General features: G+C 40.2%; 1 protein-coding gene across 1 annotated transcript in view; it reads right to left on the bottom strand.

Moving 5' to 3' along the window:
* Nucleotides 1–25,844, bottom strand: part of CTNND2 (catenin delta 2) — an 867,924-nt gene extending 842,080 nt beyond the window's left edge. The window contains exon 1 of the mRNA XM_084621097.1: nucleotides 25,418–25,844. Within this exon, the coding sequence (XP_084477223.1) occupies nucleotides 25,418–25,454 (37 nt within the window). The 5' untranslated portion in view covers nucleotides 25,455–25,844. The remainder of the gene's footprint in view (nucleotides 1–25,417) is intronic.
* Between the last annotated feature and the right edge of the window lie 870 nt (nucleotides 25,845–26,714).

Below are 26,714 nucleotides of genomic sequence, written 5' to 3'. Positions count from 1 at the left end.
GCAGACACTTGGTCATAGCTGTTATGTAAAATTTCTGGTAAAAGAAATCCAGTTTACAATATTTCAGTATGAATGTGTATGATATCAGAAACTTAGAAAGTAACTAATTTTCTCATATTCCTTCATGAATTTTAGAAATGCTGGCATACATTTAAATTAAAAAAACAAGTCAAAGAATGTATGACTTCTTCCACTGCATGTCATCTACAAAACACTAGATGTTACAAACAGTTTTTGGAACCTCATAAAAGAATAATCATTGGTAAAGCAGCTACACTCTAAACAGTTAGTGGTAACAGAATTCCAGACATGATAATTGGATCAGTAAACATTTTTTCCCTTGCATATCTGCATTAGTATAGGACTTAGGGGTTGTGCTCCTCCTAGATGAAACTGACAGCAAGTTAGCAGTTCCAATATTAAGCAAAGTTTTTTGGCACCCTCTAGAGGTTTTACTCCCACCTTCTCTCTCAACTCCCACATTGAAATAACTCAAAGAGAGAGCTATTAAAATTGGCACAATTATCATTAAAAACAAAAAGTTTGAAAAGGATAAACTTTTTAAAATTCCTACTTGAAGTCATTTGTGTAATCACTCCAATATTATAAACTAGGACAGAAAGGGTCATCCTGGATTGGAGCATCTGAGATGAAAAAAAAAAACATTTATAAGTAAAATTCTATTTTCTGTTCCCTTAGATCCAACAGTTCTGACTGATCAGATGTGACAAGTAATCTTATCATATAAAAAAAGAAAACATAGGAAAACTAAACATTCACTACTGCTGAAAAATACAGGAACACAGGATTTTGCATACTGGATCAGATCATTAGTCCACTAAGTCCCAGCTCATGCCTGTGGCAGAAGCCTTTGTCTAACAAATCACTTTATTTACAGGAAGGATAAAGAAAGCCAATCAAGCAAAAAAGCAAACAATGCACCTAGCCTATTGTGCAATATTGTATACGGTCAAATAAATAAATAAAATCAATCTTCTTGACTTCTAGTGACAGCCAGGCTATCCTTTGAAATGTGAGATTCTATTACTTTTATCCTACCTTACATATTACATACATATGTTATTAGTAGTCAAAATTATACGGCATCACCTGCCAAGCCAAAGAAGTGTCCACATTATTTGAAATGTCCACATATTTGAAAAAGAGCACAAGAAAGCTTAAGTACCTGCCATTACAAAACTGCTTCCCCCTTTAACTTTCCCTCTCTGTCAGACTAAGTAGGATGCTAGGGCTCAAGTAGAATATTTGTTGAGATGGGAAGACACACCATTTCTCCACATCCTGACAGAAAATTTTAATTAGCTCCAAGATCAGAGTCCTGAAGGACTAGTAGAGACTGCAATCATCTGCTATCCACTACCATTAATACACTGGACCAATATACTCCCTCCCTCCAAAACATTCATCCAAATCCTAACAATTCCCTAAAAAGCCTAAAGCAAAAGACTATAAACACTGATAATGAAAGACACTCAGTTGTAACAAAGAATTCCTGAAAACCTATGTTGCACTTGTGATTGGACATCAGAAATGCTTCTTCTCTGACATACAACTGCTAAAGTTTTGATCAGCAGAATTCTTCCAGACTGTAAGCCATCTAGTTAACTCAAATTATCCCCAACCAACCAGACACCAAAATACATCCTGCTGCAAATAGCTGGCATCCTATATCATTAACAAGATCAACCACATGTAGTAAGGACTTGCAGTATCCAAGATATCACAACAGGAATAGAAGGCTGTGACCACTCAAACCCATTTCAGAATTTTCCCCAATTGTGTGAAAAGAAATTACAATGATTTGAGATGTGCATGCCACTATGTGCATGATTGACTACTGCACCAATGGCAGTTGAAAGCAAGTGAAGAACACCTGGATCCATTGCCGACAAAGATAGTCAATGCCTACTTCAGAGAGAGAAATCTAACGATACCCTAATGAAATATGCACTAGTCAGACTGATATTCAAGAATCCATCACTGAATATCATCAGTTGAAAACTATAGGAAATTAGATTCTGGTCAAGACCAGTTGGCTCAAACTGAACCCAAGTAAGAACATAACGATGCAAGTCAGAAAGGGGAAATGCTTCAAGGAGATGGCCACCGTCCATCAAAGGTATATAGTGCCCATTGTCAATGTGGCGTGAAGCCTCAGGGGCCTATTTGATTCCTCAATAAGCTTGGATGACCAGGTAGCAGCAGTTCCCATAAATACCTTTTTTTCACTTCCAGATTGCTAGGAAACGTTTTCTGTTCCTCCTGGGCAAGAACTTGGCCACGGTGATCCCTGTATTTGTCACCTCCAGGCTGGATTAGTGTAACTCAGTGTATCTGAAACTGCACTTAGACGAGAGGAAAGTGATCAGGAACAGTCAGCATGGATTCACCAAGGGCAAGTCATGCCTGACTAATCTAAATGCCTTCTATGATGAGATAACTGACTCTGTGGATGAAGAGAAAGCAGTGGACGTGTTGTTCCTTGACTTTAGCAAAGCTTTTGACACGGTCTCCCACAGTATTCTTGCCAGCAAGTTAAAGAAGTATGGGCTGGATGAATGGATTATAAGGTGGATAGAAAGTTGGCTAGATTGTCGGGCTCAACGGGTAGTGATCAATGGCTCCATGTCTAGTTGGCAGCCGGTATCAAGTGGAGTGCCCAAGGGTCGGTCCTGGGGCCGGTTTTGTTCAATATCTTCATAAATGATCTGGAGGATGGAGTGGATTGCACCCTCAGCAAGTTTGCAGATGACACTAAACTGGGAGGAGAGGTAGATACGCTGGAGGGTAGGGATAGGATACAGAGGGACCTACACAAATTGGAGAATTGGGCCAAAAGAAATCTGATGAGGTTCAACAAGGACCAAGTGCAGAGTCCTGCACTTAGGACGGAAGAATCCCATGCACCGCTACAGACTAGGGACCGAATGGCTCGGCAGCAGTTCTGCAGAAAAGGACCTAGGGGTTATAGTGGACGAGAAGCTGGATATGAGTCAACAGTGTGCCCTTGTTGCCAAGAAGGCCAATGGTATTTTGGGATGTATAAGTAGGGGCATTGCCAGGAGATCGAGGGACGTGATCATTCCCCTCTATTCCACACTGGTGAGGCCTCATCTGGAGTACTGTGTCCAGTTTTGGGCCCCACACTACAAGAAGGATGTGGAAAAATTGGAAAGAGTTCAGCAGAGGGCAACAAAAATGATTAAGGGACTGGAACACATGACTTATGAGGAGAGGCTGAGGAAACTGGGATTGTTTAGTCTGCGGAAGAGAAGAATGAGGGGGGATTTGATAGCTGCTTTCAACTACCTGAAAGGGGATTCCAAAGAGGATGGATCTAGACTGTTCTCAGTAGTAGCTGATGACAGAACAAGGAGTAATTGTCTCAAGTTGCAGTGGGGGAGGTTTAGGTTGGATGTTAGGAAAAACTTTTTCACTAGAAGGGTGGTGAAACACTGGAATGCGTTACCTAGGGAAGTGGTGGAATCTCCTTCCTTAGAAGTTTTTAAGGTCAGGCTTGACAAAGCCCTGGCTGGGATGATTTAATTGGGGATTGGTCCTGCTTTGAGTAGGAGGTTGGACTAGACAACCTCCTGAGGTCCCTTCCAACCCTGATATTCTATGATTCTATGAAACTGAATTTAAGACTGTGCACTGCATGCAGCTTCTCCATGGCTCAGGCAACTGTGAGCATGCTCAAAACCTCCTGTGGCTCCCAGTTAGCTTTTGTTTTGATGCCAGTGTCCTAATTTTCAAAGCAATTAATGGATCAAGCCCCAGATACCTCAAAGACTAAATTCCATAAGCTACCATGACAACTGCACTCCCTGGGACAGTGCAGAGCACAAAGCATGTGAGAGCTGGGGACAGGGCATTCTTGATCAAGTGGATCTGGCTATGGAGCAAGCTTTCAGATGAGATCAGGCAAATCTAGTATCCGATTGTGATGGTTCTCAGGGTACTCGGGACAATAAAAGTCACCTTATAACCACCTGCCTCCAGCAAGAGGAAGGCTTGCTTGAGCTTAACTGGGTGTCAGCCCTTTTACACCGCTAGCTTGTTAGCTATCCAAGCACTCTCCTCCACAGTATGCCTTGCAGGTTAACAATAGGTGCACTCCAGTCCCTGATCCCCTTTGAAGCGTTCCCATTGTGTCTAGACCCCTATTCACTGAATACTCACAGTAATACTAGGTCTGCTGTCCCCAAGGGACCAGTGTACACACCAGCTTGAATGATTTAACGCTCAGTCATTTCCTTGTACAGTACCACAACACAGATATATTTATAGTGAAAACAAATATACATTTATCATCAAAGGGTCAAGATTCAAGACATAGTGAATAAGGATAATGAACACAACAGGGTTATGTATAAAAACAAAATCATAACATGTTTTCTAGAGACCAAACTAAACAGGCTAACCTTCTGTCTTAAAATAAGTCTCATCATCACTCCCATAACCACACTGCTCATCAATGATGGTGCCCCAACGACCAATCAACCAATTGTCTCCACCCCTGATGATTGCGTGGCAGTGTTTAAGTCTCAGCTAAGTCCATTCCTGTCCACTCTTTTATGTTGCCAATCCATCTCTTCTGTCTACCTCTTCTTCTCTTCCCCAGTACTGTCCCTTGGAGAATGGTCTTGGATAAGCCAAATGATCTTATTACATGGCCATACCACTTCAGCTTGTGCTTCTTTGCAGTCGTCAGGAGGTCTTCATATGACCCAGCGCATTGGGTGAGGATGTTGCAGACCTCTTCATTCCAAGTAGGAGATGGCCAGGATTTTATGGAAGTCTCTCATCTCTACTACCTGTATGTTCTGTTCAAGTTCTGCCGTAAGGGTCCATGTCTCACACACATACAGAAAAATATAGATGATCAGTGCGTGCAGCAGTTTCAGTTTGGATTCCAGAGATATGTTCTTATTCCTCCAAATTGGCTTTAGCTTTGCCACTGCTGCTGTTGTTTGTGCAGTTCTTGCCAGAATTTCTACCTTGGATCCTTCATCAGTGATGTTGCCCCCAAAATCCTTGAATTGTTTAGAATCATAGAATATCAGGGTTGGAAGGGACCTCAGGAGGTCATCTAGTCCAACCCCCTGCTCAAAGCAGGGCCGATCCCCAATTAAATCATCCCAGCCAGGGCTTTGTCAAGCCTGATCTTAAAAACTTCTAAGGAAGGAGATTCCACCACCTCCCTAGGTAACGCATTCCAGTGTTTCACCACCCTCCTAATGAAAAAGTTTTTCCTAATATTCAACCTAAATCTCCCCCACTGCAACTTGAGACAATTACTCCTTGTTCTGTCATCTGCTACCACTGAGAACAGTCTAGATCCATCCTCTTTGGAATCCCCTTTCAGGTAGTTGAAAGCAGCTATCAAATCCCCCCTCATTCTTCTCTTCCGCAGACTAAACAATCCCAGTTTCCTCAGCCTCTCCTCATAAGTCATGTGTTCCAGTCCCTTAATCATTTTTGTTGCCCTCTGCTGAACTCTTATCATTTATGAAGATATTGAACAAAACCGGCCCCAGGACCGACCCTTGGGGCACTCCACTTGATACCGGCTGCCAACTAGACATGGAGCCATTGATCACTACCCATTGAGCCCGACAATCTAGCCGGCTTTCTATCCACCTTATAGTCCATTCATCCAGCCCATACTTCTTTAACTTGCTGGCAAGAATACTGTGGGAGACAGTGTCAAAAGCTTTGCTAAAGTCAAGGAACAACATGTCCACTGCTTTCCCTTCATCCACAGAACCAGTTATCTCGTCATAGAAGGCAATTAGATTAGTCAGGCATGACTTGCCCTTGGTGAATCTATGCTGACTGTTCCTGATCACTTTCCTCTCCTCTAAGTGCTTCAGAATTGATTCCTTGAGGACCTGCTCCATGATTTTTCCAGGGACTCAGGTGAGGCTGACTGGCCTGTAGTTCCCAGGATCCTCCTTCTTCCATTTTTTAAAGATGGGCACTACATTAGCCTTTTTCCAGTCGTCCGGGACTTCCCCCGATCGCCATGAGTTTTCAAAGATAATGGCCAATGGCTCTGCAATCACATCCGTCAACTCCTTTAGCACTCTCGGATGCAACGCATCCGGCCCCATGGACTTGTGCACGTCCAGCTTTTCTAAATAGTCCCGAACCACTTCTTTCTCCACAGAGGGCTGGTCACCTCCTCCCCATGCTGTGCTGCCCAGTGCAGCAGTCTGGGAGCTGACCTTGTTCGTGAAGACAGAGGCAAAAAAAGCATTGAGTACATTAGCTTTTTCCACATCCTTGTCACCAGGTTGCCTCCCTCATTCAATAAGGGGCCCACACTTTCCTTGACTTTCTTCTTGTTGCTAACATACCTGAAGAAACCCTTCTTGTTACTCTTAACATCTCTTGCTAGCTGCAACTCCAGCTCTCTGTTTCACTGTCTCCAGCTATTGTCCACTGACAGTGATATGTGAACTGATCCTGTCACGTTTGTCTGTCATCAGCTTGGTTTTCTCTGCACTGATTTCCATGCCATATTTTGCTGAGGTTTCATCCAATCATTTCACAAGGTTGGCAAGTTCATCCTTCCTTCCTGCCAGTCTGTCAATGTCATCAGTGAACCAAAGAGTTGAGAGATTGTTCGCCCCGCAATTCTGACGGCGCATATGTGATCTTCTAGGGCATCCGTCATTATGAACTCCAAATAGATGTTGAACAGTATGGGTGAAAGAAGGCAGTGTTGCCTTACAATGCTTAATTGACATCCGGACAGACAGAGACAAGTGATTAAATATCCTTTGTCTGGCAGAAACCTGTTTGTCATCTCTGCCTTCATACAGACTCAAGGAATATATTTTCACTATACATATCACCTTATAGAGTATCTGTACATACATTCACAAAGATGTTAATGAGCAGTGTGACCTTGCTTTTAATTTAAAAGCTCACTATAGTCTTTGGTGAACCAGAATGCAGATACCATGATCAGGATATTCTTGTAAACCCCTTGCCAGTTGACAGTGAAGGGTTTATGCGTCACACTGACCATCTTTACGAAATTTTGCAAAAACTTCCTCTTTGAGAAAGCCTTTCCAACGTAAGTAATGCTCACAATATGAATACCCTTTCTAACCTCAAATTCCTATCAATTCCCTTTCTCCAAAAAGCCCATACCAAGCAGATATTTTACTTTTTTCAAAAAGGGAAAAGAGCCAGAGACTCCATGACCTGTCAGTCCACTATGACTTCACTATTGCTATTCACTATATGAGGAAAGTGCTTAGATAATGCGGTGATAAGTAACAGAATAAAATCTTAAAATGGAGAAGATAAACCATTGCCCTTGTGTGCAATCTTTTCTTTTCAAATAAGCATCTTTAGAGAGTTGTTACAAACCAGTTCCCGCAGCACAAACCAGTTTTTCTCAAATGTCTTAGAATTCTCCCACTCAGGCTTCAAAACTGAATATTGCATGGAAAAGTCAATAGTACCATTGAAGGTGAATACCCTTACAGCCACAAACAGGGGACAACCATCCAGGTTAATAGCTCTGGACCTATCAGCTGCCTGTAAGACTGTTAACCACAACGTATTGCCTGCCTACTTAGAGGACCTGGCCAAGGCTGATGGAGTAATTACAGGATGGCTTTATTCATTCCTTTCTAATAGATTTTAGAGGATACTGATTAGCAACTGGACTTCCTCTCTGTGACTGAAAGCTGAAGATCCCCCAAAGTATCCACCTGGTGCCCCCTACTATTAAATATGTCAGACCAGTAGGAGATATATCATAAGATGGTATGGGATCAATCATTACCACTGTGGTGATGAGGCACAGCTCTCGCTCTCTCACCAGGAGCAGACAGTGCCATACTCTAGCAAAAGCAGTGTCAGAAAGAAAAAAGTTCCTGGGTGAAAACACAAGTAATGAAGCCTAGGACAAAGCTCATGAGAGCAGGAGATAAAGTGATCAGAGTCAAGGTGCTCAACTATGGAACAATCTCCTGTAAAAGATAAGACTCAGACAAAGCCTATCCATCTTCAGAGCACACTGCAAAATCCATCTTTCTGCCATAGCTTTCCCATCACAGGAAAAGAAAGCAACTACTAACACTTATACGCCCACACACAAAATTAAGTCGGCAGAGCCTCATAGTACTTGGAAATGGCAATAGAAGCAAAGTCCATTATGATGTCATCTTTGAGCAATGCTATGCCAATCTAAATTAATGTATTTAGCACTTCAACACTATAGTGAAAGCTTCATTAATACTTAAAGTGCAGTTGGCTCCAGCTCAAGGTATAGTTGGTGTGAAAAGGGAAACTCTTGGAGGAACTTACAGAAAACATGATTTATCCCAATGCTGTGGATATCTGCCCACTAATCATCATATAGTGCATGCTCTTGGAGTCTTACTAAATTGATTCGTACTACTAGACTCCCAAGTGTGGTTTATAAATTTTCATTGTGGTGAGACTTCTAAAACCCTAGAGTGTGCAGCATTGAGACACAAAAGGAAGATAAACTGAACTCTAGTCAATAAACTAGGTGAATAATGGATAAAGCCCACCTTCCCATTTGATTTTGACAAATTATCTTTGCCGGGGGGAGGGGAGGAGAAAGTGAGAGGTATCCCATATTCATGGACTGCTCTCCAGATACCAACAAAGTTACATTTTCTTGGAATTATTGCTCTGCTCCCAGGAGATCTACAACGCACTTTTGGTTTTCTTAAATTGGGTCAAAAAAGAGACAAAGCAAAGAACTAGTTTTAGCCTGTTTTTTGTTCCATGCAGACTGAAAGGTAGAGAATCTTAGTTCTGAGAAATGTCCCAATCCTCCCCTGCGATGTGGAGACTGCTTAAAAATAATGAAAGTAAAAAGACAATCTGGCAGGAACAGAACAAAATGTAACTCCTGCCAGAGGCAAGTCAGGATTAGAACCTCCAGAGGGTGCCATTAATTTTCTCTCATCATTGATGCTAACTGTCAGTCACTGATGATTTTAACATGATCCTGGATCAGTGGATCAGAAAGTAAAGTCAGAGAGAAATGTTTACTGAGATTCTGTCAGCTTCATCATAATTTCACAATAGAGGTAACTTTTCTATCCCAAGGGCAGTATTTTACACTGCTATACATTGAAAAACAGACACCAACTTATTTTACTGTATTTTTTTCTATTTTTAATCAAGTTGTGCACACATTTTACCTGAAGAATTCTAAAAATGGGGTTCTAATGCTGCATTACCCATTTTATGTGGTTTTTTGAGCACAGGTTATGTGATCATGTCCAATAAGCCATTGCCTTCTTTTGTGAAAAGAAAAATATCTACGGTTACAAATTCTACTTCTATTGACTCTAATAGGAGCTTTGCCATTGATTTCAATGGGGGCAGGACTGGGACTGCAATTTCACTCTATCTGGAAGAAAAGGGGAGACAAATATAATTTATATTTACATATAGTGGTTTGAGGCTCTAAGAAAACTTGGCAGAAGAATTTATTTTGAACCAGCTATGTACTTATGAACAGTATAGAGATGAGAAATATGGACATACAATTGTAGAAAGCAAGAAGAAAAGATTTGGAGGAGATCTCAGATCTTTTATATAAGGTTTCACTTTATTTCCCTGTTCCAAAACAAACTTGGAAAGGCTGCATGATCAAGTGGCTAGGGTACTGGCTGGGATTCTGGAGACATGAATTCTATTCCCAGCTTTGCCACTAACCTGTGGCATGACCTTAGACCAGTCATTACACCTCCTTGTGCCTGTTTTCCCTCCCAACCTTGTCTACTTAGCTTTGTGATCTCTTCAGGATAAAAACATTTCTACATATATATCTGACGGGTTGGGTCAAAAAACCCACTTGGGACTGCCACCTGATGTGCTGGGACTACCTGTCAGTCCGTTTTCCCTGCCAGCTTGGGACTTCAGCACCTTGCCTGGTTGTGCCAGACATGCTAGCCTGCTAAAAACACAGACTCAGATCTGAACCACACCTCCCAAAAGCTGCAGGCTTAACTGAAATCAGCTTAAGAAGTGCTCCTATCTCCAACACCCAGATACCCAGTTCCCAATGGGATCCAACCCCCAAATAAATCTATTTTACTCTGTATAAAGCTTATACAGTGAAAACTCATAAATTGTTCACCCTCTATAACACTGATAGAGAGATATGCACAGCTGTTTGCTCCCCCAGGAATTAATTACTTGCTCTGGGTTGTGGATGGAAAAGTGCTTTTATTAAATATAAAAATAGGATTTAAGAGGTTCCAAGTAATAACAGACGGAACAAAGTAAATTACCAAGCAAAATAAAACAAAAACACCCAAGTCTAAACCTAATACAGTAGGAAACTAAATGCAGGTAAATCTCACCCTCAGAGAGGTTCCAATAAGCTTCTTTTACAGACTAGACTTCCTCCTAGTCCAGCAATCACTCACACCCCTGTAGTTACTGTCCTTTGTTCCAGTTTCTTTCAGGCATCTCTTTGGGGTGGACAGGCTATCTCTTGAGCCAGCTGAAGACAAAATGGAGGGGGTTCCAGGAGCTTATATAGTCTCTCTCTTGTGGGTGGAAACCCCTCTCTCTCGCAGTGTAGAATCACAGCTACAAGATGAAGTTTTGGAGTCATGTGGGCAAGTCACATGTCCATGCACGACTCAGTTCTCTACAGGCTGATGCCATTGCCCATATGTTAATGCTCCAATGAAAGCTCAGATGTGGACTGGTGTCTATCAAGGTCCATTGTTAGCCAAGTACTTCCAATTACCTGAATAACCCCTTCACACTATGTTGACCAAATCTGCCTTAGGTGCTTTCTACAGCAAACACTTTAAATACAAGCATAGAGCCAACACTCATAACTCCAGATGTAAAAACAATACATGCATATAAATAGGAGGAATACATGCAGTAGAACATGACCTTTGCAAAGTTATGTTACAGAGCATATCTAGCATAAAACATGTTCCAGTTATGTCATATTTACGCTCATAAGCAAATTTCTATAAAGCATTATGGGGTGCAATGTCACAATATATACAATCTTTATTGTAATAAACTTTTAAATGCAGTTTCATCCACAAAGAACATTGAAAAAGTTATTTAAAAAACCCACTAAAATGTTTCGAAGAGATTTTCTCATTAAAATGTTTTGCTTTACTTCAAAACCCAGCTCCCACAGAACTTCAGCTACATGAGAATCTCAGGTTTCATTTAAAAAATAAATTACTAACCCTCATAGTTGCAGAGAAAAAACTTGAACATGTACCCCAATATACCTTAGACACTCAGAAATCAGGCAACAAAGACAAAAATATTATTTCTTTGTAAAAATCTCATTATTTTTAAGCGAGTCTCATGATATTTTGGAGCCTGACAATGTTTGAATGTGTGAAGTTCAGCACTGGAGACCTTACAGCAGCACAGCTGTACCGATGCAGCTGTGCTACTGTAAGATCTCTCGTGTAGCCACTCTATGTTTACGGGAGAGAGCTCTCCCATCAACTTAAACAAACCACCTCCAATGAGTGGCAGTAGCTATGTTGGTAGGAGAAGCTCTTCCACTGACATAGTGCTGTGCATACCACCACTTATGCTACCGAAACTTGTCGCTCGGGGGGGGGTGGTGGTGGTGGTGGTTGTTTTTTCACACCCCTGAGTGACATACATTTTGCCAAAATAAGTGGTAGTGTAGATATGACCAAAGACAGTATGGCAAAATGGAAACAGCTGGTATATCAGATATCGGTGATGGTTAAAGGCAGAATGCCATCATAGATGGGCCAGTGATCTGATCCAGTGTAGCAAAACCTATATTCCTAAATGGAAACTACCTTCTGTGTTCTCATACTGCTCCTCCTGCCTCATTAATTCAATTACATCATAATCAAGTGTCTGCCACATCAAAATTATTTTCATACAAAGAATTGTACAAAAAAGACAGTATTTTTGAATTACTAAGTAGTGAATCACACAGGAATAGCAAAATAAATAAAAACTAAATAATGTTCATGACTGAAGGACTACTTGGGAAGTATGAGCCTCCCATTAAAATCAGTTGGAGTTTTGCTACCGATTTCAATGAGAGCAAGACCAGACTCAATATTGAGAAGAAATGTAATAACTATACATTCTGTGCCATAGATTTCCACGTTATTATAAGGACTATGTAATATACTGTAATATGCAGATGAACAATTTTAGCTTCTGGCGCCCATTAACATCCATCCACAAGTACAATGAATGTCATAATTCCAAAATGTTGTATATAAATTTGATGTGTTTTTTTCCATACAAGCTCTGAAAAGATATGGTCACTTTTTTTCTTTGAGGAGGCATATGTGACAAAAAGAATGTGGCAAGAGATGTTAAAAAAAAAAGGAACCTGGAAATATACCTTAGATCTTTGAGATTCAGTTATCAATAAAATTTGTAGAGGTTTGATATAAATATTATAAACCTCTTGAAAGTGAAAATGCTTCTGTCAACCTATTTGTTCACATCAGAACAAAAATGCCATAGAACTGATTAAAACATATGACATCTTACTATATACAGACAGATTTGGGACCTGATATTGAAATTCTCTCTCAGGCAAAAACCTCCATTGCTTCAGTGGCAGGTTTTCCTGATTAAGCAGTGTTCGACAGAACCCTAGGTTTTATATCAACATATTTGTAACCTCAGTTTTTGCTTTGGAAAACAGAAAACTTCATCAGATTAAGTTGACTAAGTTCCAAGGCAAAGGGAATAAAACAAATCATGGAGTAGTCAGTCTGGACTATAAACAGTACAAGAACAAACTTTTTTTGCACGTTACAATACAAGACCTTAGTAACCTTATATGATTCCTAATAGAATAGGGTGTTTTGTTTTGTTTTTTTTAAAGGTATGAGTTTAGAAACATACATTGTCAAGACATGTTTTTTAATTGGGACACTATTCAACATAAATCAGGAAGTTAAATGATTGAATTAGTATCCTTCTATGCCATTTACAACACTGCAACTGCCTACTCCCCACTCCAATGCCTCTTGTTCTGGTTTGCCATTTACAGCATCACAGTGTTCCATGGCTCTACTTTGGATAGCAATTATAAAGCAGTGATTGTAAAGCAGAGGATGTTCTGCTGTGTCTCTGGCTCCTTGACAAACTCTCTGGAAGTTCTATTGACAGCTTTGGAGTTGCCTGTCACATTGTTAGACCAGTGGTAGTCTGTTTGAGTGTTCCTGTCAACAGAGACATGTTCTAAGATTCCCTTTTAGGTCTGGAAAATTCATACACATTCCTGCACAAATCACTCCTTAAATGTTTGTGCAAGCACTAAACAGGTTAGTATCTACATGCCCATATTATACCTGTTCCCCAATAATGTCAATTTATGGATGTCATAAATATAAAGGGAAGGGTAAACCCCTTTAAAATCCCTCCTGGCCAGAGGAAAAATCCTCTCACCTGTAAAGGGTTAAGAAGCTAAAGGTAACCTCGCTGGCACCTGCCCAAAATGACCAATGAGGAGACAAGATACTTTCAAAAGCTGGGAGGAGGGAGAGAAACAAAGGGTCTGGCTGTCTGTATGCTGCTTTTGCCGCAGATAGACCAGGAATGGAGTCTTAGAACTTTAGTAAGTAATCTAGCTAGGTATGTGTTAGATTATGATTTCTTTAAATGGCTGAGAAAAGAACTGTACTGAATAGAATGACTATTCCTGTCTGTGTACCTTTTCGTAACTTAAGGTTTTGCCTAGAGGGATTCTCTATGTTTTGAATCTAATTACCCTGTAAGGTATCTACCATCCTGATTTTACAGAGGGGATTTCTTTACTTCTATTAAAAATCTTCTTGTAAGAAAACTGAATGCTTTTTCATTGTCCTCAGATCCAAGGGTTTGGGTCTGTGGTCACCTATGCAAATTGGTGAGGATTTTTACCAAACCTTTCCCAGGAAGTGGGGTGCAAGGTTGGGAGGATTTTGGGGGGAAAGACGTGTCCAAACTACGTTTCCCAGTAAACCCAGTTAGGGTTTGGTGGTGGCAGTGGAGATCCAGGAACAAAGGATAAAATTAATTTGTACCTTGGGGAAGTTTTAACCTAAGCTTGTGAAAGTAAGCTTAGGAGGTTTTCATGCAGGTCCCCACATCTGTACCCTAGAGTTCAGAGTGGGGGAGGAACCTTGACAATGGACCATACAGTTATAGTTTTTAGGTGATTAAAGAGCTAAGTCACATCTTCTCTGCCAAATACAACCTCACATATCCTAGCTTGTGAACAAATACTTTAAAAAAGCACACACAGAGAAAAATATTAATGACATGTATGGCATAGCACATACTTGTTTAACAAATCTATTTAATTTCTTCCAGGTTCTTCTGGCATCCATTGTTTTATTTAACAGAGTATTTGTTTTGGGGAAATGTAAAAGAATTATAAACAGAAGCTAAATTTGACTTCTTTATTTCAAAAGGTATTTTAGTGGCCAGCTAATTATAGATAAGTGTTGCAGTCCAGTAAGGGAAGTAATACAAGGGACAATTGGACAAGATAATCTGGAGGAAACAAAACCCCTCCGCCCATTTATTTAACCTCCCTTGAACCCTACATGTCCTCTGAACTAGCGGTATGGTGAGAAACTTGTAGAAGCTGGTTGCAGCTTCTCTATTTCTGCAGGTGACTCTCCCACTGTAGGGGGATCCCGACAGGAGACAAAATGGGTGATTTCCCTTTGTAGTACAAAACAGGCAGAAAATATGACCTTGTACATACATGTTATTGAACTGTTGAAAATGGAAGTCAGATGCAAATTATGGTGCATCTGTTTTGCATAACACTACCATGACATTAGTTTTAGGTATGTCTCATTATCATAACTAACATTTTACCATTATTTCAGGTATGTGAGCTTGATGAGTATAATATGTAAGAACAGGAGAAAAAACAAAAACATTTTTGCTTTTCTTTCATCACTGAAGGCTTGGATTGGGCCAGAACACAGCAATAGGGTGTCCTAGCATATCTCTGAAGTTGCTAACTTGTTCTCCAGATAAATCTCAGCTTTCTTTTTTTTAATTTTAAAAAACAACTACCACCACTTCCCCCACCCCAATTACAAAGGAGAAAACATGAAGGAGCCTAGTATAGTCCGGGAGCATATTCAAGTTATACTGAAGGACAAGGTTAAGAGGCCCAGAGAGTACACAATTGTAATGTGAGTGTGTAATCTACTATGACCAGTGTCGCATTCTGATAACTCACATGGGTGGAGTTTATTTTGTGGGCAGACCTTAGAAGATTACCACCACCACCTCCCTCAATTTAATGTTGTTGTCATTTAGCAAGTGCCTATTAATAGAGGGCTTTCCCTGACCCCCAGAACATACTGTATTCAGGTAGACAGTGTCTACATACTATGGCAAGTAGCATCTATAAATACTTAAGTTAAATACATATATACATACATTGAAAGATACAGTCCAAACTCAAGGTATGAGATGGAACTCAACTGAGCACACCCAGAAAACTTCCCAACAGCAACAGTCACAGTGTCAATGCACTCAAAGATTTAGATGGCTTCCCTACAACCAGTTAGCCTGGAACATCTCAGAGATTTAAGATGTTTGAGCATTCTGAGATTAGTTAAAACTTGTGAAGCATTTTGACTAATGTTAAGTGCTAAATATTACTATATGAGGAAGTATATGCTTCATCTCACCAGAAAGATATATTGTTAAAAACCATGTACAGTCCCTTATTTTATAAAGCTGTGCAAAATCCTGGTAAGCTGAGCTGAATCCATGTCACAAGATATTCTGAAAGTAAGCTGTCTTTTATTCTATACAAACCAAGAGAAGGTAAGCTTTCAGTCTGGGTAGTAAAAGTCAGATTCTATATTAAAATATTATTTACATATAAACTAGAAAGATTAAATACTAAATATTCAGCATGCACTCTAACCAAGAATTCACAAATCTCTCTAAACAGCATCGACGAGACCTCAGAGAATAGCAAATAGTCACCATGCTTAAGCGGAAAAAACAGAGCTGAGAAGCACAGTTAATGTGAGCTTAGGTTTCTGTGACCATATTTCATTTAAAAGTATGCACAGAGACTGGGCAGAGAAGGTAAATGAGCAAACCTCAATCTGTTTTGCCAGTAAGGGAGAGAAGCTGGCGCATAGGTACAGTTTTATAACTGCATTGGTAATGGGTGAGTCTGGCCATTCTGCCTTTGACTCTTCAAAAAGTGAAGTTGTTGCTGCCCAGAGCCAAAGAACACAGACTAGAGACCAGGAGAGTATACCTGCTCCTTTTGAAACAGAAAGAGGAGCATTATTTGTCTTTTGGAAGTTCACTGTAACAGTGACCATGCAGAATTAGCATCTGTAGCCATCCAGATAGTGCAGAGTGAGAGGTTAATGGACTTCTGTAACTTGAGCAGAAATGTACGCCTTCAAACTGTATTAGACAAAATTTAATACTACAAACAGTTATGTTAAACACGTATTTCCATGAATGTTTTAAACATATGTTAAAGACTTATATTTAACAGACGCATACATTAAATGCATGTTAAAATCATTTTATGGACTCTGTTTACTGTATGCCTCTGTTAAACATTAAATATTTCTTTGTATCATGATTATTTGTGTTTCAATCTGCAGCTAAAAATACCCCAATCTTTGATTTTTAACATTCGTTGACTTGACCTGTGTGGTTCAAATTAATATCTATCTGCCCATCTTTCTTTGAAGAGATTACAGTTACAGCCCATCAAGATCCTTGAGTGCATTGTACAATGCTGTACCTTGCTCTTATAAAGACAAAGAAGAGGTGCATGAAATCCAGGATATGTAAAACAAACTATCAGGAACTTCTGAGCACATCAGGAAAGGACCTTCTCAAACATGTGTACATGGTGACATGACCTCTAAAGTCTTAAAAGTACAGCCAGTTTTATCTGTAATATGTGGAGAATGGGCCAATGAATAGGATACTATGCATTAAAAAACAACAGAGTGTTTACATAGAAGAAGGCATTAGAAAGCCTAAGGCGCAATTCATCTAGTTCAGGCCTCATGAAGATGAATTAAGAAAAATATTCCCCCCATAGTGAGCCAAATATCATCCTCCTGATTCAGGTAGAAAGCTGAAAAAAGTTGGGGAAATGGATTCCGCAGCCTAGGTAGCAATATTGCCAACACCAAGTGTTCAAAATGCTGCACAATCTACCATGAGCTTGGTTTAAAAACCATGAGACTCTAAAGAGTAATAAATTGGGACAGGGGTTATTTGCTTTCTGGATTTTGAGCCTCTGGGATAATATGAAGGTGGTGTCATGTTTTCAAGCTTTTGTCCAAAACCAGCATTAGAAGCTTTTGTTTTTAAAAGCAGAAGCTGAAATACTGAAATAAGCACATGACTCAAGTAGCTAGAGTTTTAAGAGGAACACCAAGCGTGGTAAAAATCATGATAATATTGCACAAGTTGAAAAAGGTAAAGAACCCTGGTTAAATTGTTTGCCACAATGTAAACATTAAACATTTCATAACAAGAGAAGTTTACACATTTGGTTTATTAGATGCATTCTTCAGCGTACTCAGTCACACAAATACTTTAAAAAACTCACTGCACGGAAGGGCAATTTGTCACACACTGTCCCTCTTATGAGGTATGAAGGACCCTAGACACAGCAGAGCCTATTGATTCTGCTATGCTTGGGTGAGAAGGGTGAGGTTTGGGGAGCCCATACAGAGGTCCCACAGGCCTGTGGACTAGAGCACTTGGAGACCCACTCTGCTTTCCTAGAGGATTTCAGAAGGGTCAGTGGATTTGTAACTATCTGGCAGTACTCCCTTCTTTTGAGGCAAGAATCCTTAGGAGATACTGCAGCCTCAGCCTATAGAAGTGCCTTTGGAAAATTATTTGCCCTAAAAGGAACATATCCATAAACAATTGATTCCTTCAGTATTTTTAGTATACCAAATACTTTTGATAACATGTTGAGAATGTTAAGGTGGCAAAGTCAAGCATATAAAAAATCAGGCAGTACCAAAATGTTAAGATTGTTCATAAATCTTAACATTTCCTCTTGTACATGTTGCACTATAATAAAGTTTTAGCTATGCAGCCATACATTACTATTTCCACAGGACCCCTACTTCTTTTCAGGGCTCCGTTGAATCTAAGGCTGTAGAAAAGAAACAATATTTTATTACTTGAGAAATAGTGTATCATAATTTGCAAAAACAAACAAACAATAAAAAATAAACAGCTCTCTAAACAATTTGAAAACAAGGAAATTTCAACTTCTGGTGACAAACGACTAAGCATAAAATGTGTCCTATATCCTATCTCAGCTCTTCCCCCAAACAAACTATAGACTTGTTTTAAATAGTATCTTTATTCTTTTGTGTGTCTCAAACAATATATTTTAAGTTCTGACTGTCATATAAGCAAAAATAAATAAAGTATTGCTGCAGTACAATTCACCCAAAATAAAAGATGTATTACAGAAGGATTCATATGTCTCCATGTCATCAGCTTCATATTACTTTATTCCAACTATAAAACATACATTTGACTTTTAGTTACTACCTAATACCTGAATTAAACTCTCATATCCACAGAGTGCCTCAAAATTTTATTAGGGACCTAACAAGAGGCTTAGATGTATCTTATGACCCATTGATATCTTTTTCATGCCCCCCAAAACCCCAGAGGTTTTAACAGTAGCTTCTCATCCATATTTTGATAGAATATCTCCTCAAACGGTATGACCAAAAAGAAGATATAGCACGATCCTTAATTTAATCATATTCTACCACCTTTCATGGGTACTTGTGGATTTTGACTGAATCTCAAATTCATAAGACACAGCTGGATTTTATAGGAGAATGAGTATGAATTTGTGTGTTCTGTGTTTGAACACCTGCATCACTGAGAATCCTAATTCCCATTGACTTTCAATCAGATTTAGGTTCCTAAATCACTTAGGGACATATGTTCATAGCTATTTAGACGCGTAAAAATGTAGCTAAGCACTTCTGAAAATGCTACTAGGTGCCTTACTCCCATTGAAATCAATTAAAATTAGGCACCTAATCTGGATAATTGCTTTTGAAAATGCCACTAGGCTCCAGATCCCCAAAGATAACCCCCACTGAAATCAATGGAAATTTAGGTGTGTAAACACCTTTGAGGATCTGTGCCTTGAAGCCTATCTGCATCTTTACGTGCCTAAATTTCTGAGAAACTGATCAGATTTACCCATTATTCTCTTCCTCAAAACCCCACATGGTTCTCTTTTCCCCTTCAAAATCCAGTTCAAGCACCTCAATCTCTCCTTTAAGGACCTACACACTTCCACCTCTACATTACCTAAGGTCATATTCCCTCCTGTAACTTCTCTTGGATGCCAGCATCTTGTCTCCATCCTCCCACTGTTAGCTCCATGCAATTTTTCATGCCAAATACTACACGTTACTGCCCTCTTCCCACGTGCCAAGCAAACAAACAGGTAAGCAAAGAACCAAATCAGGGCAAAAGTAAGGGTTAGTCTAAAACATGACCAGATTTGATCTAGCCAGCCAAACGATCTGCAAAAAGGAGATGCCAATATCCATGTTCTGGGGGAGAAGGGAGTACTGTGAGAAGCAGAGTATTGTGGACTGGAAGGTGAACTTCAGCCTTTAGGACAACACACAATTATTAAAATGTTATACCTACACAGTCAATGTGTCAAAAAGGCAGAATTTTGTGGATGGGGATATGACTATATTATCTAAGCAATATCTGCTTATAAACCTTTCTATCATAGTTTATAAAAACCGATGAAAATACCAGATAATTAATGTAAAGACATTTAATTTTTTTTTAAACAAATGTGGATTTGTTTCGAGTTTAAGAACCTACTGCTACACAGTGATTTAGACTGCTGAACATTTCAGACAAGAATCACCAATATATGGATACTAAACACCTGAAGGCAGAGTTTCATTTTTCATGGACTTTGCATCCCATTTTCAGAACATTGCATATTGAAATGGAAATTGCACATATGGACAGGCAAATCTAAACTCAATGGCCCATTATATGAATGTCAAATTTGCTACATAGGTGGAATAATTATAACATTTATAGAGTATACACATTTTGTTTTCAATTTCTGTTTTTCTTAAAAATAGCTAGTTTCCCAAATTTTACAAATACTCTATTTGAAGAACATTTTCAGTGACATCATTTATCCTGTAGGTTAAATATCTGGAGCTCTGACTTGCATTTGATGCATACTCCATATCCTAACTCCCAAAATTCCCATTGGATGTTGTGTGTGCACACAGGATCTTACCAGTTGTTAGGCTCAGTAAGTGTTACGATGTGTGACTAAACTTTCGATGACAGTTTCAACAAGGTAATGGAAAGTAAGTAACTGGTATTATTGCTCAAATATTTTAGGAAGTGGTCAGTAAATTTAATTAAGAGAAAGAGACTTTATAAAAGATGTGTAACAAAATCAATTGTTCTAAGCCTTTATGCTGTTTAGCTGGAGTTTTCAAAGGAGCCTAAGGGGGTCAGTGCCCACGTCCCACTGAATTTCAATGGGTACCTAACTCTTTTAAGCTCCTTTGAAAATCTCAGTCTTAAAAAGGATATATTCTAATGCTATATAATGAAACAAACATATAATGGACTACTTGAAACACAAATTAATACAAGTTGTCGTTGCATCTATCACTAAACAAAATATTATAATTCTTATAATATAATAAAGAATGGATGCTTCTTCTCAGCAGCTTTGATGATCTCAACAAGACGTTTCTCTTTGGCCACAAGTAAATTGCTATAACTTGGATCTTTTGGAGGAGGAAAAGAAGAGATATGAATTTGAAAGTAGAAGAGGCTTTCCATTGAGGGCCTTCTCCCTTTCAGAAAGAAGCCACATGCTGATTTGCTCTTGAGAGCCCTGGAGTGGTTGAACCATCAGCAGCTTGTGATACTATCAGAGCCGGGTAGGGAGGGGAAGAAATATGCACCCTTCTTCTGCCAAATGTTTGGGAAGGTGAAAAGAAACCAATAGGTTATTATATGGTAAATTTATGCTGGTTATTGAAATTATAAACATCGATGTTTATAAATAAGTATTACATATATGGGTCATGTTATACCAAAAAAAAAAAAAAAGACACTAGAAGAATGCTCTTCTTCATAGTATTACAAAAACTAAGTGTAAGAACTTCCAAATTCCATATATTTTTCATTATGAAAAGATTATTTTTCAGAAACTACAGACTGCTCTGATAAATATGCCATGAACAAAGGGGATAGGATGATACAAGCTTTTCCATGTTCTGTTTGTGCTCAAATTACTGTTATGACCATAGCTGGGTTCCCTAAACAAAAACAGGCAGATCATTATTCATTAGGATGGACTGTCAGTGAATTTGCCAGAAACTGTTTATCTATGACATAGTTAATACTTTATATTAATATAAAAGCCATTATGTTGGCACTCAGACATATTTCAAAGTAGCAACTAGTATAATCAACTAGCCATTTATACTCAAATTTATTTTTTTACATATAGCCATGTTTATGTGGTTATCCAATCATATCAAAATAAATACAATATTGTGTTGAGAATTAGACTTCAAAAACTTAAAACTTCTCCACTGCTCTAGTGATCATTCTCGTCAATCTGCTTTCAATCCATTTATGCTCCATTCATACCACCAGATAAGTGGTTCTCATAGAAATGAACGAAGAGATTTCAAAACTCTATGTATATTGTGGAGTGCCTTTCAGATTTTTGAATGACATATCTGTGGGACTAAGTGAAAGTTTTCCTGGGTCTTGTAGTATAAGAGCAGGACAGAGAGACTCCTAACCACTAGCCCCAAAAAGAAGAGACCTGAATTGATTTAGGGGATATGGGACTCAAGATTGCCCCATTCAGAAGAACCGTGATTTTAGAAGTGAGTAGCATAAAGAATAGACATACACATAAGTCGCATTCTCCCTCCTGTGAAGACAACACTTCAGTAAAGAAGTAAGTTGGTGATGGAAGGATGTAGTGGCCTTCTTGGAAGCTCCTCCATCACCAAACAAGATTGAACTTTCCTTATTTGCCCCCACGCCACCCCACAAAAAAGTGGGTTTTGGTAGGAGGAATGAGTTTTGCAAAGGGGATGGGAGCTCTTATTTTAAATAAAATGGTGCATTTAAGAACCGTCCTATAATTCTGCTAAAAATCAAATCTGTATTACTATATTAAGAAGTAATGCACATTCAATAGGTATCATGATTAAATCAAAGTTTTTATGTAGTATAATTTGTTATTTTGTAATAAGTCTATTAGGCAAGCAGTTCACTGGCAAAGTAACTGTCCCAAACTTGTCAATTTTGGAAGACCTTATTTAGAAATCCAGACAATATATACATTTTGCAATATTCTGTGACAGAAATATAAAGCATTTAGTGAGCAGATACTATGTTATAAATTATGTTATTAATTCAGATGTAATCATCTTAAGAAGAGGAAACAGAAAAATCAGAACCCATGTTTTCTGAAATATGTAGAAACTCAACAAAAAATTGTCCCCGGACTACAGATTTTTAGCAGCATTTGCCTCTATCACTATTGAAATATACATACTTAAAATCCCAATAACGCTAACCTGAAATTTCTGTAACGGATATGCTGTAAAAATCATATTACGATGAACCATGAAGCAGAAAGGGTATATGAAATTTAGTGCAAAATTGAACACTCATGAGCTCTGCTAAATGTATTATCTGCTTCATTTACATGTCAATATACAGCCCTATTTTAATTTTTTTTCAACCCCTTAAAATAAACTGTTCCATGTCCCTATTAGTACTAAACAAAATATCCTTAAATTAGTTTTACACATGTATCTTAAGAAATAAACAAGTCACCTCTGCTGTTTAATAGCATCAAGTTAATTGCTGTGATTTGGGGCAAATTATTTAAAGAAGTAGTATGCAAACTTTTTTTTTAAAGCTCGTACTATTTTTATTCAGTGCAGCTGTGTCAAAGTTCCTTACATGAAGATGAAACTACCTTAGGTTAGATTTTTTTTAAAAGAAGTTGTAAGCTCATTATTCCCATTAAAGTGCTGTCTATTGCTTTTAATGTCAACTAAGGTATCTGAGAAACAAACATCAAGTACAGTAGCTGTACTGATTCCTTCCATAGACCGCTCTGTAAGTCCTCTACTTTGTAATCCACAGTAAGACATGCAACTCATATTCAGGAATAAATGGATTTCTTTACTACCTACCAGCAGCTTTAAAGGGTATTTCCTATGGCATGTGCAAAGAAGCATAATCCACTACTCCTTTTTCCAAAATCTGTCTTATATAACAGACTGCAAACACTGTCTCTGAAGATGCGATCGCACATTTCTATATTGCAGCATTCACCATATCATGCGCCTCAAATAGCACAGTTCTGGGCCACTGATCAAGTTCTGTTAATAAGGATTATCTAATAGACATTCTCTCTCCAGTTTGCCTATTTGGATGGGTATGCATGCAAAGCTCTGAAAAGATAAACTCATTTACACACTGAATAGGATAGCTGCACAAACTTTGCACAGCATTGGTCTTAAAGAACCATCTGAGGATTTATAAAATTGTGTAAGTTTTGCTTATTTATCACAGGCCTCCCAGTCTTTTGGGATTAAACTGCTAACATAAAAGGATTCATGCAAGCTCTAAAGCAATGTTGTGAGTCAAGGGCTAATAGGGAGAATATTCAGCAGCTTCCTCTGCCTAAACCTAACTCACTCTATAGTAAAACTACTATATTTACTGAGTAGTTTCAAGTGTGTTACTTGAATTAAAAAATTCAATAACCAATGTAGGTCACTAAAATTTTTCTTCCTCACAGACAACTGACCAAAATGAGATTTGGCAACTTTGCAGACTTCCATTTAAAGTAAAGACACTGTATGGAATGAGTATTTAGAAGACTTTTCTCCTTCAGTCTGTCTCACAGGCACATACAATAGGTTTACATACAGTTCTGCATGATTTTGTACAGTCCTTTATCTGTCAAATAACAATTAATTCTTTCTTGAAAATGGAAAATCCCTCTATTGTGTCTTGTAAGAACTTTAACTGAATGAATCTGCATACTGTATATACACATAATGCATGATGAAAGAACTGAAATCTAAAAAGTTTCTAATCTCTTCTCTTGCTGCTTTCAATAGACAAAAATCATATTAATGTTTCGAGGTGTATATAAATAACAACTGCAATAGCTGCAGTTCATAAAAGTTAATACCTGGCAATTTAATAAAACCTGTCCCTTTCTAATTATTTATAGTAAACAACTACAAGTTTCCTTGATGAAATTAATCGCTAAAATTAATCTTAAATTCATGAGCCAAAGCAAATCACGCCCTAACATCTAAAACATGTAATATAAAATGCACCAGAGTAATCAGACATCTCATTTTTGTTTCTCACGTTTTATACTCCCACCACACAGCCCTGTCAAGGGAAAAACTTAAAACGTGTTTTAAAATTATCCTTCGTTTGCCTTATTTCTCCAGGTGCCGTATCACTAGTACGGTGCTCCCGCACCTCCCCTATAGTTTCAGTGGAGGCTATGTTTGAAGCAATCGATGCAAGCACACTACACACCAGAATAAGGGTAAGGAAAAGGAAATGAAGAGAAATGCATCTTTCCTTTCAGCCATTAATTATAGATCAACCAACTATCACATTGCAGATCACACACCACCACCCCTTCGACCCGGATATTTCACAGACATTGGTTCCAAAGAAGAAAAGCCCATACTTATTGTCACTGTACATGTGCCCGAGAACCCGGCTGGCTGCACTGAAATCTCACGATTTGATGTCTCTAAATATAGACTGCACGGGTTTCCAATGTCGGGAAGAAGCAGAAGAAGAGGACATGGACGTATGACTAAGTATTTCAATTTCGTTCCCCAAGTAACAGAATAATGACAGGGACCACAACAGCCCAGGACTACGTGGAAGAGCAGGGTCTATTCCCCCTCCCCTGGTATATTTATGACTTCACTGCTGTAACGAGTATATCATTGCAGGACTTTAGAGAATCCAGTATTGCTGGTGCCCTACATAAGCAAGCGACTAACGTATAAGGGAAGGGGGGTGGGGGTTGGGGTGGAGGAGGCACAGGAAAAATAACACACTTTGTTACCTCTCCGCTGAAGGCACAAGCAATGTTTCCAGAGCCAGACACAGCTGCCTTCTAGAAAGGAGAGGGACCTTTGCAATGTGGGCACCAAAAGCCAACGCTTGCTAGCACCACCAGAAGCAGAGGAAATAACGCAAGAGCAGGAGAGGAGAAACCTGGCACCATTACGATCGCAATTGCACTCACCGAACGGCGTCGACCCTGCCTGCTTTTTCCCAGGCATACACAGCAAATAAAAGGCAAATCCTCAATCCGGTGGGGAAGGTGTGTGCGGCGCCCCCGGGCTTCAGTGCAAGGTCCTGACCTTGCCCAGCTGCAGCATCCTTCGCTTTGTGTTGTGGTACTGCCGTGGGACAACTGCCTGGTGGCGGCGGCGGCTGCGAGGGGAGCGGCTGGCTCCACATCCACCGCCTCTTCTAGGGAGGCAAAGTCTCTGGCTCAGTCTGTGGCGTCCTCCCCCCTCCTCCGGGGCTCTGCCAGGCTCAGCAGCCGCGTTCCGGGGCAGCGGCTGCTGCTTGGCACATCCGCCGCCGGCTGTGGCTGGAGACGATACAGTCACAGCTGCCGCTGCGCTCCCTTCTCCTCCCCTCTCCGGCAGGAGCGCGCGCCTGATGAGCCCGGCTGGGGCGGGCGGCTGCGCTCGCTCTCTCTGGCTCACTGAGACGCCGCCGCCGCCGCCGCCACCTGCGCCTGGCGAGGAGGGGGCGCGAGGCTCCTCCCGGGCTGCGTTCGAGCACCGCCTGGTCCCGGGCAGGCGCGCGCCGCGGGCTTGCGGGGAGTGACAGCGGCAGAGCCCAGGCTGTGCGCCGGAGCGGCCGCGGAGCTGGCCGGGGAAGAGGGGTTCCTTGGCCAGGCTTGCCTCAGCGCTGCTGCCGCCTTTTCCTTTGCCTCCTCTCACAGAAGCCGGGCCGTTTCCCTCCCCGCTCCACGCCCATCCCCACGCGGCAGGGCGCGCACGTTGCTTTGTTTGAAACGGGGCTTCACGAGCAAGGGAGAAGAAAGCCCAGCACCGCAGACCCACAGAAAGCCATGGGCAGCGGAGTGAGGCGGGGGCTTTTGAGTGGGCACGAGTCAATAGCGCAGGTGCGTGTGGGTGAGCAGGACACACCAGGCCAGGGAACAATGCGCTCGCAGGGGCACCCACGCTCAAGAACGGCTGCTGCACATGGGCCAGAGAAGGAGAAGTGGGAAATGCCCTTGAGTTACCCTCCGACGGGAGAGACTGGGGGAGAGCAGAGCCATGCGGCTGAGGTGTTCATGGGAGGCTAGGGCGTGGATGAGCTGGGCAGTCGCTGGTGCTGAGCAACCACCGCAGGCTGGCAACTACCTTCCCAGCGTTACCTGGGCTTGTTCAAACTTCAGGTCAACTAACCCCACCCATGGAGCAATTGCTTACGCCCCTGCTCCTGTCTCCCTCTCTTTCCTCCCCCCCTACTCTGAATCCCCCTCTGACTTGTCTTTAGATGGCAAATCCACTTAAACA

This window comes from Lepidochelys olivacea, assembly GCF_965140295.1.
Source record: "Lepidochelys olivacea isolate rLepOli2 genome assembly, chromosome: 2".
NCBI lineage: Eukaryota > Metazoa > Chordata > Testudines > Cheloniidae > Lepidochelys > Lepidochelys olivacea.
The sequence above is the reverse complement of the archived record's forward strand: the minus strand, read 5'-3'. Positions and strand labels throughout refer to the sequence as shown.